Source organism: Callospermophilus lateralis, chromosome 3, assembly GCF_048772815.1.
Source record: "Callospermophilus lateralis isolate mCalLat2 chromosome 3, mCalLat2.hap1, whole genome shotgun sequence".
Classification (NCBI taxonomy): Eukaryota; Metazoa; Chordata; class Mammalia; order Rodentia; family Sciuridae; genus Callospermophilus; species Callospermophilus lateralis.
Window position 1 is genome coordinate 70,681,260 of NC_135307.1, and position 17,715 is coordinate 70,698,974.

Genomic DNA, 17,715 nt, shown 5'->3' on the forward strand with positions numbered 1-17,715 from the left:
GGGAAACAAAAATAAATAAAATCCCTTTTCAAATCTAATTCTAATTTTAGATTCATTTTTTTAGGTGTTAAGGAAAAGCACCACATAGCAAATACTTACTTTATCCATCAAATAACCTTAAAATGATATAATTAATCAGGACTTTCATCTTCAAGACAACACAAAGCTATACACAAAACTCAATAATCACCTGTCCCTCATTTTAAAACATTAAGGTAAGAAATTGGAAATTATAGAATCACCTGTACTTAAGAGAATCATTTGGCCTAATTTCCCCATGGTATGTTCAGAAACGCTCTAAGACAGTTTAGAAAATAGCCCCTCTAACTAGAATTTTACCCCTGTGTAACCTTTGCAGCTATAGGTCCTCTGTAATTGTGGGGGGCAAGATAGTTCAGTTTAAAGATGGTGTCATAGTTGGTCGTAAATGTATCACTATTAGGTTTGGGACCATAGGTAAATGTTGAAACTTCTGAGCCTCAGTTTCTTCATCCATAAAAGGGTCATACTAAAATCTACTTCCAAAGGGTTGTGGAATTAAATACAATGATCTTTGGAGAGGAAGAATAAGAGGAGTTGTTAGCAAGCCATAGAAGTTTTCTTTCCAGATTCAAAGCACTAAAGGAGAATACAAGTAAAGCTATGAAGGAATCAGAAAATATAACTTGGAATATTCTAGAACAAGCCCTCCAAACTCTGGATTCTTAGCTACAGATAAGCACAAACCCAAATGAAGTAAAGAATCTGGAAAATCTGAAGACAGGAATAGTCTTTCTTATTCTGTTCATTTCAGAAAAATGTTTTAATACTGAATTTTAAAAATTCAAATAAAACATATTACATTGGTCTCTTATTTTGAGACATTACTAAAGTTGCTTAATTGTACTTGTATGTAGATCCATTAAAAGGTTATAAATAGTACATTTGATTTTCATTTTATACTAAGTGTAATTATATTTGTTGAAGTCTTAAAATTTCCAAATACAAACTTAATTCCGTATTTTGCAAAATAAACTAGCTTATCTTTTTCAAGATATACATCATTTATCCTTTTATTCTATTTAAAGATATTAATAACTCCCTAGTTTGTATGTGCTAGGGAGTAGTAATAATTGGTAAATCCTGCACAGAGGAGAAGAGGAGGTCAAAGTCCACCTGGGCTCATTATGCATAGTATACCGTTTGTAACAATCTCACTTAATAGGTATTTAGAATATCTGCTGTAAACCTTCTTGGAACTTCTCTAGTGATCATCTTCTTCAGAGATTCTGTCCTCAGTGTCACCATTTTTTTTGCTCCTGCTGTTCAGACATTCACATTTTGAGACTTCAAAGTTCTGAGTGTCTTACCTTCTATCTTTGAGATACAGTTTCCATCTAATGTGAGCTCTTCCAAGTTGACACAGGATTCCAAGCCTTCCATTTTAGTGAGATTATTATTGCTGAATGATGCCCATTTCAAATTTTCCAATTTTTCTAAATTTGTGATTTCAAAGAGATGTTGTCCATCTAAATTTAAGGCAGTTATCTATACAATAATTCACATTATATGTTACTTCTGAATCTTGTAAATAAATTCAATCAATGTTACAAGATAAAAAAATTGAGCAATAGAATTCAAAATTCCTTCAGAAACTAAAAATATTGTGACATTCTTAATTTTGAAAAAAATAAAATTTGAAGACTGTGAGTCCAATAGGGACTTTTATGATATTAGGGACACTGACGTGCCAGTCAGAGTCCTCCTACAGTAAAGGACTTGTCCCAGTTGTGGGCAGTGCTACTGGCGGAAAGCCTACAGCTATTAGCACCTCTAGAGACTACAGACAGCTGCCTTGACCAAGGTCACTCTCCTTCCCATGTTGGCCCATATCAAATAATGAAGAGAAATAAAGACCCGGGCATCTCAGTCTGACATGGGAAAAATTTAAAGGACACTTCTAATTCCAGGACTCCCCATGGAGTTGACCAAAGCTGTCATTGGGCTTGTACTGAAGCTCAGAATCAGTATATACTCCGTAATAAAAACGATGCTACTATTATCTTTAATTTTCAAGGACTCCCTTAGCCAAGTTTATATTTCTGGCAAGTTTCAATCTTTTCTTAGCCCAATTTTATCTGTCTTGTAGGCTCCATAAAGGACTCTGGTGAGTTCTAGTGACCTAATGTTACAAGATATTGTTAGTGCTCTATGGCCTTTCCCTTACCTGGGCTGAATTCTGACCAATTCTTCTATCCCCTTGCCAAGATTCATGATCCTTATCACCCAAATTTTGGCTTGATCCCTGTCTCTAATCCTTTAAAGTCTGCTGGCTGTTTGTGACATATTATCAGAATCTATCCTTTACTTTGCAACATACTTTGTCCTAAATCTCTAATTCTACAGTAACAACAGTCAAAATTTATCACAACAGTGACATCTATCTACAACTTGACCTTTTTTATATTTTGGAATGTGATAAATTTATTACCTTTTTTCTAATAATAATATTGCCTTTTTATTTTTTCCAACTTTATGAAGTATAAATATAAATTTAAAGTTGTATATGTTTAATGTGTACAACTTCGTTTGATATGTATACACTGTGATTTAAACACTGCATGATCTCAATTATATGTGAAATCTAAAATATTCAAACTCATGAATGCAGAGAATAGAATGGTGGTTACCAGGGGCTTGGGGCAAAGGGTTTCAGTCATGCAAGATTAAATCTAATGTACAATATTGTGACTAAAGTTATTAATGTACAATATTGTGACTAAAGTTAAAGATATTGTATAATATACTTGAAATTTGCTAAGAAGGTGCATCTTAAGTATTCCTTCCCTATTTTAATTTAACTCTTTCAATTTTTCCCCTTACCTATCTGTACCCTCTTTATGAGGTACATAAAGACTGACTGACAACATCAATTTAAATTAAGCTTTTATATTAAATTTCATAGAATTAGCCTATACCTTCAAGTGCCAGTTTCCATTCAGATGTAAATGTGGTCCAAATTTTGAAATCTGTGTCAGAATTTTGGCAGAAGGCCAGATGCTAAGTATCCGTGGTCTCTCCTCTTTGGTACTAGAATGCCGTAAGATAGATAGCTAATAAAATAAAAAAAAAACATGATGAATAAAAGAAATAGCATACAGAGGTTCATTTATATATATTTAAAAAGTATTATTTCCTAGGTAAAATAAATGGCACAATACGTAATTTTTAAACAGGACAATTTGTTTGCCTTAACATATTTTCAATATCTAGATGTATTTTCAAGTATTCATTTTTTCATTTTAGCAAATATTGAACTATTAGAAGATAATATTTATAAAACCTTGAAGAGAATTACTATAACACAAACACCAATATAATCCAGCCATTAAAGCAGCTTGAGAGTTAGAATATTACTAATACCTTATAAGGTCCCTGTCATGAATATATTTGAACTTTATGAAAAAATGAATAATGTACTTTTTCTATGACTTGCTTTGTTTGCTTAACATCCTATTTGTGAAATTTTATCTGTGCTTCTCTATGTAGATGTAGTTCATTCATATGTCCCTGCTGTACAGTATTCCTGTATTCCCATAATGAGTCTCCTGCCAATGAACACTCAGGTTGATTCAGCATCCTTGCCTTTTTGAACACTGTCATCATAGACATTCTTGTACATGTTTCTTGAAACATACATGTAAGAGTTCTTTCGAGTATATGTCAGTAACTAAAATTGCTGGACTATAGGGGGTGGTGTGAGTGTGTGTGTGTGTAATAGCACCAAATTGTACCAATTATAACTGTTACTTTATATTCTTGCTGAAAGTTGTTATTGTCAGCTTTAATAAATAGTAGGTCATTGTAGTTTTAATGTTCATTTTCTTGAACACTAATGTGGTGAAGCATCTTTTCCTAATTGGTTGTTCTGATTTCCTCTCTAGTGAAATGTCTGTTCAAATTTTTTCCTCATTTTTCTGTTCAGTTGGTTGTCTTTTCCCTTACACATTCTGGATATATAAAGAATATCTTTTGACACTCGTGTTGCAAATTTCTTTCCCTAGTCTGTAGGTTGTCTTTTTTACTTTCTTTATGGTATCTTATGCAAAAGACATATTAACGTTGATATAGGCAAAACAAATCTTTTATGGTTTATGCTCTTTATTTCTTTCCTAAAAAATTCTTCCTTAGTTCAAGGTCATAATAATTCTGATCTTTTCTTCTAAAATATGGTTGGTTTTGCTTTTTGCACTGAAGTCTTTAATGTACTTGTGCCAATGCCTTTTACCAAATAGCCTCTTATATGCAAAGGTAGCTGTTATTATCAAGTTTCCATAGATGTATGGATCTCGGTTAGATCTTTATTCTGTTCTGTTGGTCTATTTGTCTAACTGCACCAATATAACATTGTCTTAAAATTTTTCAATAAACTTTGATTTCTGGTAGAGCTAATTCCCAAGTCTTTAGGAGTGTTGATAGTGTTTTTTTTAATCACCAAAATATTTCTTCCCTTCATCTTGAAGAGATCCAAAGTTAAACGTTACATTATTTAAGGAATTAATATTCATGTACCCCACAGAAATTAAATAGCTAGATAGAGTGGTGATATTTAGGAGATTGAAGCTATTTTAGCTAAAGTATAGCATTTTTTTAACCATAAAATAATCACTGTTTTTATTTTTGATAAATCTGTTTTTAGTATGTCTTTTTTTTAAAGTATAGCATTTTTAATCTGGATAATATAGCTTTATTTTTCTCTCTCCTCATCCCTGGGCTCATCTGTCAAAACTAAGCAGAAAATTCACTAAACACTTTATCAAAGCCTCTAAGCTTACCTTATTCTCACAAAGTTCCTTATATAGGCTTTAGAACAGACTCTGCTAAGTTGAGGTAACTAGGGGGAAAAAATGTAACCCTAAAGGTATTTATATGCAGGGCTATATCAAAAGAGTCCATATAACCAGAAGGTATTTAAATGAGGTTCATATGAGCAGAAAGCAACCAAGTGGTATAATTACTACATATTATTTTTTATTAATATGGTAAGAGGGAATATAAAATCTTAACAACTAAAAATGAGTACAGAAAATATATATATGTTCCAATAGTACAAGAAATATTAAACGGTAAAATCTAACCTGAGTAATCTTTGTTCCGGTAATAAATTTCAAAGCTGCTGTTGTTTCTTCTTCAGAAATAAGATGTCCATCTAAATGTGTAAGAGTCTTTAATCTGCCAATGACACTCAGCCTCAATGTGGCTGGCTTGGGAAAAATTACAAAAAGTTAATTTTCACAAAATATTACATATGTTATAGTATAGAAAGGAGCATTTTTTTCATTTCTTTCCTTATAATTCAAAATTATCCATTTCCTTGTTCCTTATATGTATCTAAAAATAAAGGCTTCATTTAATTCTTTAAATAATAATTGAAATTAAATTATATTGAAGAGTTAATCTGTTTCATTTTCACATGGATGATTCCATTCTTATGAAGGGGAGAAGTCCTATAAACTGTTGAAAATTGGCTGTGGTGAAAAGAGTTAAAAGAACAACTGCAATGACTCCTGTTTATCTAGATGAGCAGTAAGCTAGTAACCTCCATGTGTGATTCAATATGGACAGTAGCCCTGGACATCCAGTTGGGCAGCAGGGAGAGAGTTGTATTGTGATCATCCAGAAGGTCTGCTTTGGCAAAAGAAAAAGATTAAATTTTGCAAGTTTAAAAGAAGACATAAATTCAGAAATATGGCCAACTTAATAAACTGATCACTCTTTAGTCCCCCATAAAAAGTTGAACATAACACATTTCAGAGGCGGAGAAAGAAAGATTCTTGAAATTATAAACTTGGACATTATTTAAAATAGTTGGAGATACCCTTAAATCTAATCATTGAATATTGAAATCACATATTTCATGATGATAAAAATACTGTTCAATCATATTTCATCTTACAACAGAACTTAAGACTTCATAATGCAATTTTATAAGGGGAGGTGATTTCTGGACTTAAAATAGAGAACAATGCAAAATTCTAAGTATAATTGTAAAACATGTTTCTCAACACAGATTAGAATATATTACACTTCAAACTATGTTTCTTCTTTAATAGTATACTTCCCTCACTGTATCATATTATTTATGGTTCCTGTGCCTCATTACAGTAGGGTTCTGGCACACAGCTTTATAAATTCTCTGGAGGCGTGCAGAAGCCAGTGACATCAATCATTCTTAAAGCAATAATGCTTTCAAACTGTTAGAAGTTACAAAAAAAAACTTAACATGAAAGTATAGCCTTTTCTTATGGTAATATGTGATACATTTTGATTACTGCACTAAATTCAATTTATGAAGGATTTTAAGTCTAGAAAAACAAAGATAGTTGTCCCATTTCTGGCTACTATTTGTTGAAAAGTAGTGAGAAAATAGCTTCAAAGTAAGTGTTTGCTTTTTCAAAAACATGTCTGTTGCATACCTTTTGCCATGGATTATGTTGAATATTAAGAGTGAGAAGGCTTGTGGTGTGTTTACATAACACATTTATTTCATCCCCAGATTTCTTTAGTTGATTCCAGCTCAAGTCCAAGTGCTTTAGTTTCATCAGACCTCTAAATCCCTCAAGAGTTATCACATGGTTGTGGCTTGCATCCAAATATTCAAGGTTATACTGCAGCACAAACAAAAGTGATGGTCAGAATCATGGTTTGTGTTTACACAGCTCTTTTCTCTGGTTCTTTAAATGCCTTGCATGCTTTCTTATAATCCTCATAAAAAACAGACACAGTAGTTAAGCAACAATAATGAAATCAATATATTTATTTTCTTAAAGAGCTATGGGTATTTAATTTGATGGTAATTCTCTCTTAATTCACACTTAACTCTTATAACATAGATCAGTCATATTTGCTTTCATGGGAGAGAAAGCAAAATGAAATAGACAAGATGATTTGTCCTCAGCAAATAAAATATACTTCTAATTAGGCAGCTTCTGGTTTACACTGTTGAACTCAACCTGGTTTTAAAAGGTTCACCCTCAGGGGTAGAAATTAAACCTATGAATTTGACTCTATAATTTTCTTTTTAAAGTGTTCACAACTTTAAATAAGAATTATTAATAGGAAAAGTCAATATTTATTTATTTATTTATATGAGTATCAGGGATTGAACTCAGGGGCACTCGACCACTGAGCCACATCCCCAGCCCTATTTTGTACTTTATTTAGAGAAAGAGTCTCACTGGGTTGCTTAGTGCCTCACTTTTGCTGAGGCTAGCTTTGAATTCTTTGATCCTCCTGCGCAGCTTCCCAAGCCACTGGATTACAGGTGTGTGCTATTGCACATGGCTGATAAGAAATTCTAAATTATAAAAGTTACACACATTCATGCCCATGACACAGACATTATTGTATTTGTCTATGATATACCAGAAGGCAAACGCAAATCAGATAAGATCTGTGCATATGACATTCAGGTAGAAAAGACAGAGAAAGAGAAATAGCAACCTGAATAATGACGATTTAAAGAAATGACAGCATTAGGAGCCGCCGAGCCAGACCGGAGCAGGAAGCCGCGACAGCCGCCCAGCCAGACCGGAGCAGGAAGTCCGGTCCCGCCCCGAGCGCTAGTCTCCAGGAAGCCCATCAACCCTTAAAACCCATCAAAGTGGGTGTGGCTACCAGCACAGTTGCGGCTGATCCAGGTACCCGGTTTCCAACTCCCCCACCCTTAGCTGCGATAACTAAAAATATTTCCCACAAGCTTTTGGGGATTGTAGCTATCAACACAAAACAACAACTGTACAGGCACCTGGTTTCTACCTCAGAGACTAGAGTAGGGAAGATACAGATGGAAGCTCATTTCCCTTCACACTGGCTATACCCACCACCCTGAATACAGAGGCTCAAACTAGGAATAGACAACGCCACCTACTGGAAGCAAGGAAAACAGTGTTCTGAGAGACTTTTTTTTTTTTTCTCTCTTTCTCTTTTCTTCTCTCTCTTCCACAACTTCAGCATATGTGAAACCAAGAACTGAGCATGAACAACTGAATTACCAAAGTAATATAATATAGAGGAATTGCATATACCCCACCTCCCCCCATTTTTTTTCTGTATTTCTATCTTACTTCCCTTTCCCTTCTCTTATTTCTCTTTTCTTCCTTGTTATTTCTTTTCTTTTCTTTTCTTTTTTTTAATTCATATTCTCTCTATACCACTTTCAATCTCCTAACTTTTGCTATCTATACATAGGGTAACTATCTAAATAGGAGGTTGAGTCTATACATTCTTCCATAAATTACCAGTCGAGTGGTTAGAGTTCTCCAAAGGTGCTAAGTTAGTTTAACCTCATTCCCTCACTCCTTTCTCTTTAAGTATAACATCCTTCGTCTGAAATTAAGTTTTCTATATGCCACCAGATATGGTACGCCTTTTATGAAACTAAGGAATATATTCTTAAGTAATAATTAAATCCAATATCTATAGTCTTAGAATCTAACTATAAATGTATTAATAATTAAAACTTGTCCTTAGATAATGTACTGTTGATATTGGGATCTGTTAACATTGTCTTTCTCCGAAAAAGAGGGATATTGGAGCTATTCAAGAACAATACAAATATATAAGGGGAAAAACATTAGCTCAACAGTTTCACAAAGCTAGAAAGAATCATGAGCAGTATGAAAAGACAAGGAAAGAAAGGACCACAAACAATACAGGTCAATTCAACATTAGATGAGGTAATATCTGCAGCTGATGGAATGTCAGACAAAGAGTTCAGGATATACATGCTTCAGATGATCTGGAGTCTCAAGGAAGACATTATTCATCAAATTCAGACAATGAAAAATCACTTTGACAATGAATTACATAAACAAATCCAAGAAGCAAAAGATCAACTCTATAGGGAGATAGAGGATATAAAAAACAAACAAACAGAAATCCTGGAAATGCAGGAAACAATAAACCAAATTAAAAACTCAAATGAGAGTATTACCAGCAGAGTAGAACACTTGGAAGATAGAACTTCAGACAACGAAGACAAAGTTTTTCAACTTGAAAAGAACATAGACAGCTCAGCGAGAATGTTAAGAAATCATGAGCAGAACATCCAAGAATTATGGGATAACATCAAGAAACCAAACCTAAGAGTTATTGGGATACAAGAGGGTACAGAGGTCCAAACCAAGGGAATGAGTAATCTATTCAATGAAATAATACTAGAAAACTTCCCAGACTTAAAGAATGAAAAAGAAATCCAAATACTAGAAGCCTACAGGACACCGAATATACAAAATCATAAGAGATCCACACCAAGACATATAATAATGAAGATGCCCAACATACAGAATAAGGAGAGAATCTTAAAAGCCACAAGAGAGAGGAAGCAGATTACATTTAAGGGTAAACCAATCAGGATAACTGCTGATCTTTCAACACAGACTCTGAAAGCTAGAAGATCCTGGAACAACATATTTCAAACGCTGAAAGAAAAAGGGTTCCAACCAAGAATCATGTATCCAGCGAAATTAAGCTTCAGGATTGAAGATGAAATAAAAATCTTCCACGATAAGCAAAAGTTAAAAGAATTTGCAGCTAGAAAACCAGCTCTTCAAAACATCCTTGGCAAAACATTACAGGAAGAGGAAATGAAAAATAACAATGAAAACCAACAACGGGAGGTAGTACAATAAAGGAAAAACTAAGCATAGAGGAAAAACTAATCATGTTAAGTATCATACATAACCAAATATGGCTGGAAATACAAACCATATCTCAATAGTAACCCTAAATGTTAATGGCTTAAATGCACCAATCAAAAGACATAGGCTAGTAGAATGGATTAAAAAAAAAGATCCAACAATATGCTGCCTACAGGAGACTCATCTGATAGGAAAAGACATACACAGACTGAAGGTGAAAGGTTGGGAAAAATTATATCACTCATACGGACCCCGGAAGCAAGCAGGGGTGTCCATACTTGTATCAAATAAAATAGACTTCAAGCCAAAGTTAATCAAAAGGGATGAACAAGGAAATACATACTGCTCAAGGGAACCATACACCAACAAGACTTGACGATCATTAATATATATGCCCCAAACAATGGTGCAGCTACGTTCATCAAACAAACTCTTCTCAAGTTCAAGAGTCTAATAGACCACAACACAATAATCATGGGAGATTTTAATACACCTCTCTCACCAATGGACAGATCTTCCAAACAAAAATTGAATAAAGAAACCATAGAGCTCAATAATACAATAAATAACTTAGACTTAATTGATATATACAGAATATACCACCCAACATCAAGCGGATACACTTTCTTCTCAGCAGCACATGGATCCTTCTCAAAAATAGACCATATATTATGTCACAGGGCAAAGCTTAGCAATTACAAAGGAGTTGAGATACTACCATGCATTTTATCTGATCATAATGGAATGAAATTGGAAATCAATAATAAAATGAGAAAGGAAAAACCCTACATCACATGGAGATTAAACAATATGCTACTGAATGAACAAAGGGTTACAGAAGACATCAAAGAGGAAATTAAAAAATTCTTAGAGGTAAACGAAAACTCAGAAACAACATATCGAAATCTTTGGGACACTATGAAAGCAGTACTAAGAGGAAAATTCATTTCATGGAGTTCATTCCTTAAAAGAAGGAAAAGCCAACAAATAAATGACCTCATACTACACCTCAAAGCCTTAGAAAAAGAAGAACAAATCAGCAGCAAATACAGTAGAAGGCAAGAAATAATTAAAATTAGAGCAGAAATCAATGAAATCGAAACAAAAGAAACAATCGAAAAAATTGACAAAACTAAAAGTTGGTTCTTTGAAAAAATAAATAAGATTGATAGACCACTAGCCACACTAACAAAGAGAAGAAGAGAGAGAACCCAAATTACTAGCTTATGGGATGAAAAAGGCAACATCACAACAGACAATTCAGAAATACAGACGATAATTAGAAATTATTTTGAAACCCTATACTCTAATAAAATAGAAGATAGTGAAGGCATCGATAAATTCCTTGAGACATATGAACTACCCAGATTGAATCAGGAAGATATAAACAACCTAAACAGATCAATATCAAGGGAGGAAATAGAAGAAGCCATCAAAAGACTACCAACCAAGAAAAGCCCAGGACCGGATGGATATACAGCAGAGTTTTACAAAACATTTAAAGAGGAACTAATACCAATACTCCATAATCTATTTCAGGAGATAGAAAAAGAGGGAGAACTCCCAAATTCATTCTATGAGGCCAATATCACCCTGATTCCCAAACCAGAGAAGGACACCTCAAAGAAAGAAAACTACAGACCAATATCCCTAATGAATTTAGATGCAAAAATCCTCAATAAAATTCTGGCAAATCGTATACAAAAACATATCAAAAAGATTGTGCACCATGATCAAGTAGGATTCATCCCTGGGATGCAAGGCTGGTTCAATATACGGAAATCAATAAACGTTATTCACCACATCAATAGACTTAAAGATAAGAACCATATGATCATCTCGGTGGACGCAGAAAAAGCATTCGACAAAGTACAGCATCCCTTTATGTTCAAAACATTAGAAAAACTAGGGATAACAGGAACTTACCTCAAAATTATAAAAGCTATATATGCTAAGCCTCAGGCTAGCATCATTCTAAATGGAAAAAAACTGAAGGCATTCCCTCTAAAATCTGGAACAAGACAGGGATGCCCTCTCTCACCACTTCTATTCAATATAGTTCTTGAAACACTGGCCAGAGCAATTAGACAGACGAAAGAAATTAAAGGCATAAAAATAGGAAAAGAAGAACTTAAATTATCACTATTTGCGGATGATATGATCCTATACCTAGAAGACACAAAAGGGTCTACAAAGAAACTACTAGAGCTAATAAATGAATTCAGCAAAGTGGCTGGATATAAAATCAACACGCATAAATCAAAGGCATTCCTGTATATCAGCGACAAATCTTCTGAACTGGAAATGAGGACATCTACCCCATTCACAATATCCTCAAAAAAAATAAAATACTTGGGAATCAACCTAACAAAAGAGGTGAAAGATTTATACAATGAAAACTACAGAACCCTAAAGAGAGAAATAGAAGAAGATCTCAGAAGATGGAAAAATATACCCTGTTCATGGATAGGCAGAACTAACATCATCAAAATGGCAATATTACCAAAAGTTCTCTATAGGTTCAATGCAATGCCAATCAAAATCCCAATGGCATTTCTTGTAGAAATAGATAAAGCAATCATGAAATTCATATGGAAAAATAAAAGACCCAGAATAGCAAAAGCAATTCTAAGCAGGAAGTGTGAATCAGGAGGTGTAGCGATACCAGATTTCAAACTGTACTACAAAGCAATAGTAACAAAAACAGCATGGTACTGGTACCAAAACAGGCGGGTGGACCAATGGTATAGAATAGAGGACACAGAAACCAATCCACAAAATTACAACTATCTTATATTCGATAAAGGGGCTAAAAACATGCAATGGAGGAAGGATAGCATCTTCAACAAATGGTGCTGGGAAAACTGGAAATCCATATGCAATAAAATGAAACTGAATCCCCTCCTCTCGCCATGCACAAAAGTTAACTCAAAATGGATCAAGGACCTTGATATCAAATCAGAGACTATGCGTCTGATAGATGAAAAGGTTGGCTCCGATCTACATATTGTGGGGTCGGGCTCCAAATTTCTTAATAGGACACCCATAGCACAAAAGTTAAAAACAAGAATCAACAAATGGGACTTACTTAAACTAAAAAGTTTTTTCTCAGCAAGAGAAACAATAAGAGAGGTAAATAGGGAGCCTACATCATGGGAACAAATTTTTACTCCTCACACTTCAGATAGAGCCCTAATATCCAGAGTATACAAAGAACTCAAAAAATTAAACAATAAGAAAACAAATAACCCAATCAACAAATGGGCCAAAGACCTGAACAGACACTTCTCAGAGGAGGACATACAATCAATCAACAAGTACATGAAAAAATGCTCACCATCTCTAGCAATCAGAGAAATGCAAATCAAAACCACCCTAAGATACCATCTCACTCCAGTAAGATTGGCAGCCATTATGAAGTCGAACAATAACAAGTGCTGGCGAGGATGTGGGGAAAAGGGTACTCTTATACATTGCTGGTGGGACTGCAAAATGGTGAGGCCAATATGGAAAGCAGTATGGAGATTCCTGGGAAAGCTGGGAATGGAACCACCATTTGACCCAGCTATTGCCCTTCTCGGACTATTCCCTGAAGACCTCAAAAGAGCATACTACAGGGATACTGCCACATCGATGTTCATAGCAGCACAATTCACAATAGCTAGACTGTGGAACCAACCCCGATGCCCCTCAATAGATGAATGGATAAAAAAAATGTGGCATTTATACACAATGGAGTACTACGCAGCACTAAGAAATGACAAAATCATGGAATTTGCAGGGAAATGGATGGCACTAGAGCAGATTATGCTAAGTGAAGCTAGCCAATCCCTAAAAAACAAATGCCAAATGTCTTCTTTGATATAATGAGAGCAACCAAGAACAGAGCAGGGAGGAAGAGCAGGAGGAAAAGATTAACATTAAGCAGAGTCATGAAGTGGGAGGGAAAGGGAGAGAAAAGGGAAATTGCATGGAAATGGAAGGAGACCCTCATTGTTATACAAAATTACATATAAGAGTTTGTGAGGGGAATGGGAAAAAAATAAGGAGAGAAATGAATTACAGTAGATGGGGTAGAGAGAGAAGATGGGAGGGGAGGGGAGGGGGGATAGTAGAGGATAGGAAAGGTAGCAGAATACAACATTACTATTATGGTATTATGTAAAAATGTGGATGTGTAACCGATGTGATTCTGCAATCTTTGTAATGTTTTGAATAACCAATAAAAAAAAAATTAAAAAAAAATTAAAAATAAATAAATAAATAAATAAATAAATAAAAAGAAAACCTCAAAAAAAAAAAAAAAAAGAAATGACAGCATTAGATGTGCAGTAGTAAACTAGAAATTGAAAAAGACAGGACTCAAAAGAAGGAGAAGAGTGAGAAAATAAGAGCAGAGGAAATGGAATGACACACAAGAACATTTTCAGAATTTATTTTAATATATTGATACATTTAATTAAAGTAGCTAGATATCAGATAAATATACCATAGGTATATTTTTGGTGTGCAAAAAAAATCTAAACTTAATATCTGTTTTAGAGAAAGCACCAGAATGTAGTGAATGTGTTTTATCCCTGATTTAGGCCATATAATCTTGCATATAGTATGTATGAAGTCATAGTTACAAAGATAATTTACCCTTTAATTTTACTTAAATGTTTTCAAAAGGAAAAAAACTTTCCTTTCAAAGGAGTGGTTATTTTAAAAATTATTTATTTCAATTTATCATTTATCTTTTTATTTTTTGCTGTACCAATGGTTTTTAAAAAATATTAAATTGACAGATTAAGTGTGACTCTTTTCAAGGTGTATAGTGTAATGATTGGGTATATTATACACTGGTTATTGTAATACAATTAATTAACATAATCATTACCTCCCATGTTTATTCATCTTTTAAATGAACGTTTCTACCTTAGACCAATATCCTATCATATCCCGCTTCCTCACAGATCCCGATAGCCACCATTGAACCCTGTGCTTCTATGAGTTTGACTTTTTTAGATATCAAAAGGAAAGTTCTTACCAAGTGGTATACATCATCTAAACAAGTAAATTCATTAAAACTAATATTCAGTTTTCGAAGTCCTGTTAATTTGGAGAGATCTCTCAATTTACTCAAGCTGTTTCCATGTAGATTCAGACTCTGAAATACAATAAAAATTAAAAAATAAAAGAGATTACATTCTATATCACACTGTGAATATCTAAACTGTTTAGACAATTACTTGAACTAATATAACACAAAATAAGAAACTGCTTATTTTAAATTACATTAGGAGAATGTCAATAAGAAAAACTAATCTATGATGTTAAAATGTTAAAAAGTAAAAATAATTTACAATAGCATCTTGGGACCTGATTATTGAATGATATGATTTACAACTGGGTCTAAATTTATCAATAATTGACATGACATTCTTTTTAGGAAATAGTTAAATATATGTGTTAAGATATTTATTAGGGATGATTTATTTCACAGGTTGGAAAGTGAACAATGGGGTCCTCAAGATTTCAGGTATCAGATAGGAAATCTCACAGCAAAAAGATGGCAAGGTATACCTTCATGGAAGGAAACTATGAGAAAAAAACTGTATGGACTAATGAAGAAAGGGTAAAGGTACCAAAACAGCAGGACAAAACATCAAAGAACATGGTGGGAGAACAATCTAAAACAATGCCTATGTCAGATTTTATCCCAGATTTTCCCTGTATGTTTCATCCTAAACTTTATAAAAATGAATGCTTTTACAATTTTAAATTTAGGGGAGATCTTGACGCCTACATGTTTTTCTGTCTATTGTGAATGATATCAAGTTAAGTCTATATTTATGTATAGCCTACAAAATAAACAATGATGCAGTTAAATGTATTAGTTCAGTTGATTATAGTGTCCACAAATGAGCATTATTATAATCAAATCAAGCGTCTACACCCAGTCATCTTCACTCATCACCATCATATTAAATCACTACATTCCTCAAAGAGAAAAACAATTAAATTTCTAATAGTACTCCAAACTAGCAAAAATTGTGAAGAAGGGCCAATTTATGCAGACTAATTATTTTATGAATATAGGCATCACCATGGAACAATCTACAGATATCTTACACTTAGCATGACTACAACTGAATTCATCATCTTCCTTATATCTCTACTGGGTAGCCTATGTTTTCAATCCTGATTAAGAGTTTTACTGTCTGTTGATAACCCCCTTTTTCCCTTTTGCCCATATACATTTGATTGTAGAAACATTTCTCAAACCTCCATTCCTACCAGTGTCCTAGCATAGACTATTATTTCTTTTTTATAACTACTGCAATGGGTTTCCACTGCATCTCCAAACTACCAGTCTGACTTCAGTTAGACTCCACCAGCTGCCAAGAGAGTGTATTCCTTACAAAGAAGAAACTAAGCTTTTAAATTTGGCTTCCAATATCCACCCTAATGTGACTACAACCTCCTACGATTCCAGCCTCAGCTTCATGTGTTTTCCTTGAATTCTGACCTTTATCTTGATCTACCACCATCACAATATATATCCTAATCTTCCTGAATTTCTCAGTGTTCCCTGAAAACAAAGTATCTTTCAAAACCAAGTGCTTACTTATAAAAAGAATATTTTCTCTTTCTGGAAAATGTAAACAACTACATTTCTCTTATCTTCAAAAAAAAAAAATCCTTTCAAGGGCTGGGGATATAGCTCAGTTGATAGAATTTTTGTCTTGTATGCACAAGGCCCTGGGTTCAATCCCCAGCACCACACACACACACACACACGCACACACACGCACGCACACACACAAATATCCTCTCAGAACTCACCTCTGTGAGGCTCTCCCACCAACTCCACCACCTATCTATCTCTTCTACTAAACTGATGTTATTGAGGCAAGGAAAATAATTTATTCGTTTTGAACCCCTAAAACTTACCTCACTGCCTGAATCATAGCAAATTCTCAGTAAATTATAGGTAAATAAATCAATGTAAAAGCCAAACTTATAATTGAGAACTCTGAGTTTCAGGGGTTTTTATTTGATTTGGCTTGATTTTGATATTTCTTAAGGAGACAAGGTATTTCTACATGACACTATTTTACTATGTGTAAGTGGTGGTACAAAGGAAGAAGTGCAAGGGCTATTGATGTCTAAATATTTTTGTAACATCTAATCTTCTTACTAGAAGACAGTAATTTGCTGACTTTTAAGCAGCATAGGCAAATTTAAGAAGAAAATCTTATCTATTCATATATCGTGGGAATTGATCAAATAAATGCAGAATCAGGTAGGTCACAAGAAGGCCAACGTATTATAAAGCCTTATACTCTCCATTTTTTATTTTGGCTTGGAATAGCAACTTTCTATTGCTATGTTTAAATTTTTATTTAATTGCTTTAAACTCAGAAATACATATTGTGGAAACTCAATCAAATCAGAGAACACTATTTTTTTAATCATTTCATTACTAAAACTTTATTATAAAATCTATCACTTATATATTAAATCTTGACATAATAGTAGAAAAATAATAGTTTCTGAGTACTTCCAGTCTGAAGATTGTTCTTATAATCACTATTCTGTACATTTATGATAAAGAAGGTGATATTACTATCATATTATGAAGTTTTTCCTCCTTTTATAATGATAACTAGCTTAGGTAAAGACTTATTCACCACTTTATACCCCAGACTTAAAGATGCAGTAGGATGGTGATGAGGTAATTCCATCAATGAAATCCCATAAACTTCTTAAAACAGATTCTTTCCTGAATATTTCAGAAGCAGACTTAAAACTATTGACTTTGTTTATTTTAGGAAAGTACTTTACATTCTCTTTCTGCTTTATACAGTCACTTGAGAAAAATTTGTCCTCTTAAACAATGGATCTGGAAATGTGAGAATGGAGCAATATGGTTGATTTGCAAGATTAAAAATATAATTTCTGTGTTTTAATCTGTATCTCAGCTTTTACTGCACATATAGAAATATAGTGTCATTTAGAAATAACTTTTCTCCTCAAGACACATCAATTT

The 17,715-nt window shown here is 33.7% G+C and overlaps 1 protein-coding gene across 2 annotated transcripts in view; it reads right to left on the bottom strand.

Moving 5' to 3' along the window:
* The window catches only part of Lrrc9 (leucine rich repeat containing 9), an 89,256-nt gene that overhangs the window by 31,975 nt on the left and 39,566 nt on the right, over nucleotides 1–17,715 (bottom strand). For both annotated transcript variants that reach the window (XM_076848346.1, XM_076848344.1), the window contains exons 16-20: nucleotides 14,710–14,829; nucleotides 6,456–6,647; nucleotides 5,118–5,243; nucleotides 2,958–3,092; nucleotides 1,350–1,527 (exon numbers count right to left, since the gene is read on the bottom strand). In XM_076848346.1, the coding sequence (XP_076704461.1) occupies nucleotides 1,350–1,527; nucleotides 2,958–3,092; nucleotides 5,118–5,243; nucleotides 6,456–6,647; nucleotides 14,710–14,829 (751 nt within the window). The remainder of the gene's footprint in view (nucleotides 1–1,349; nucleotides 1,528–2,957; nucleotides 3,093–5,117; nucleotides 5,244–6,455; nucleotides 6,648–14,709; nucleotides 14,830–17,715) is intronic.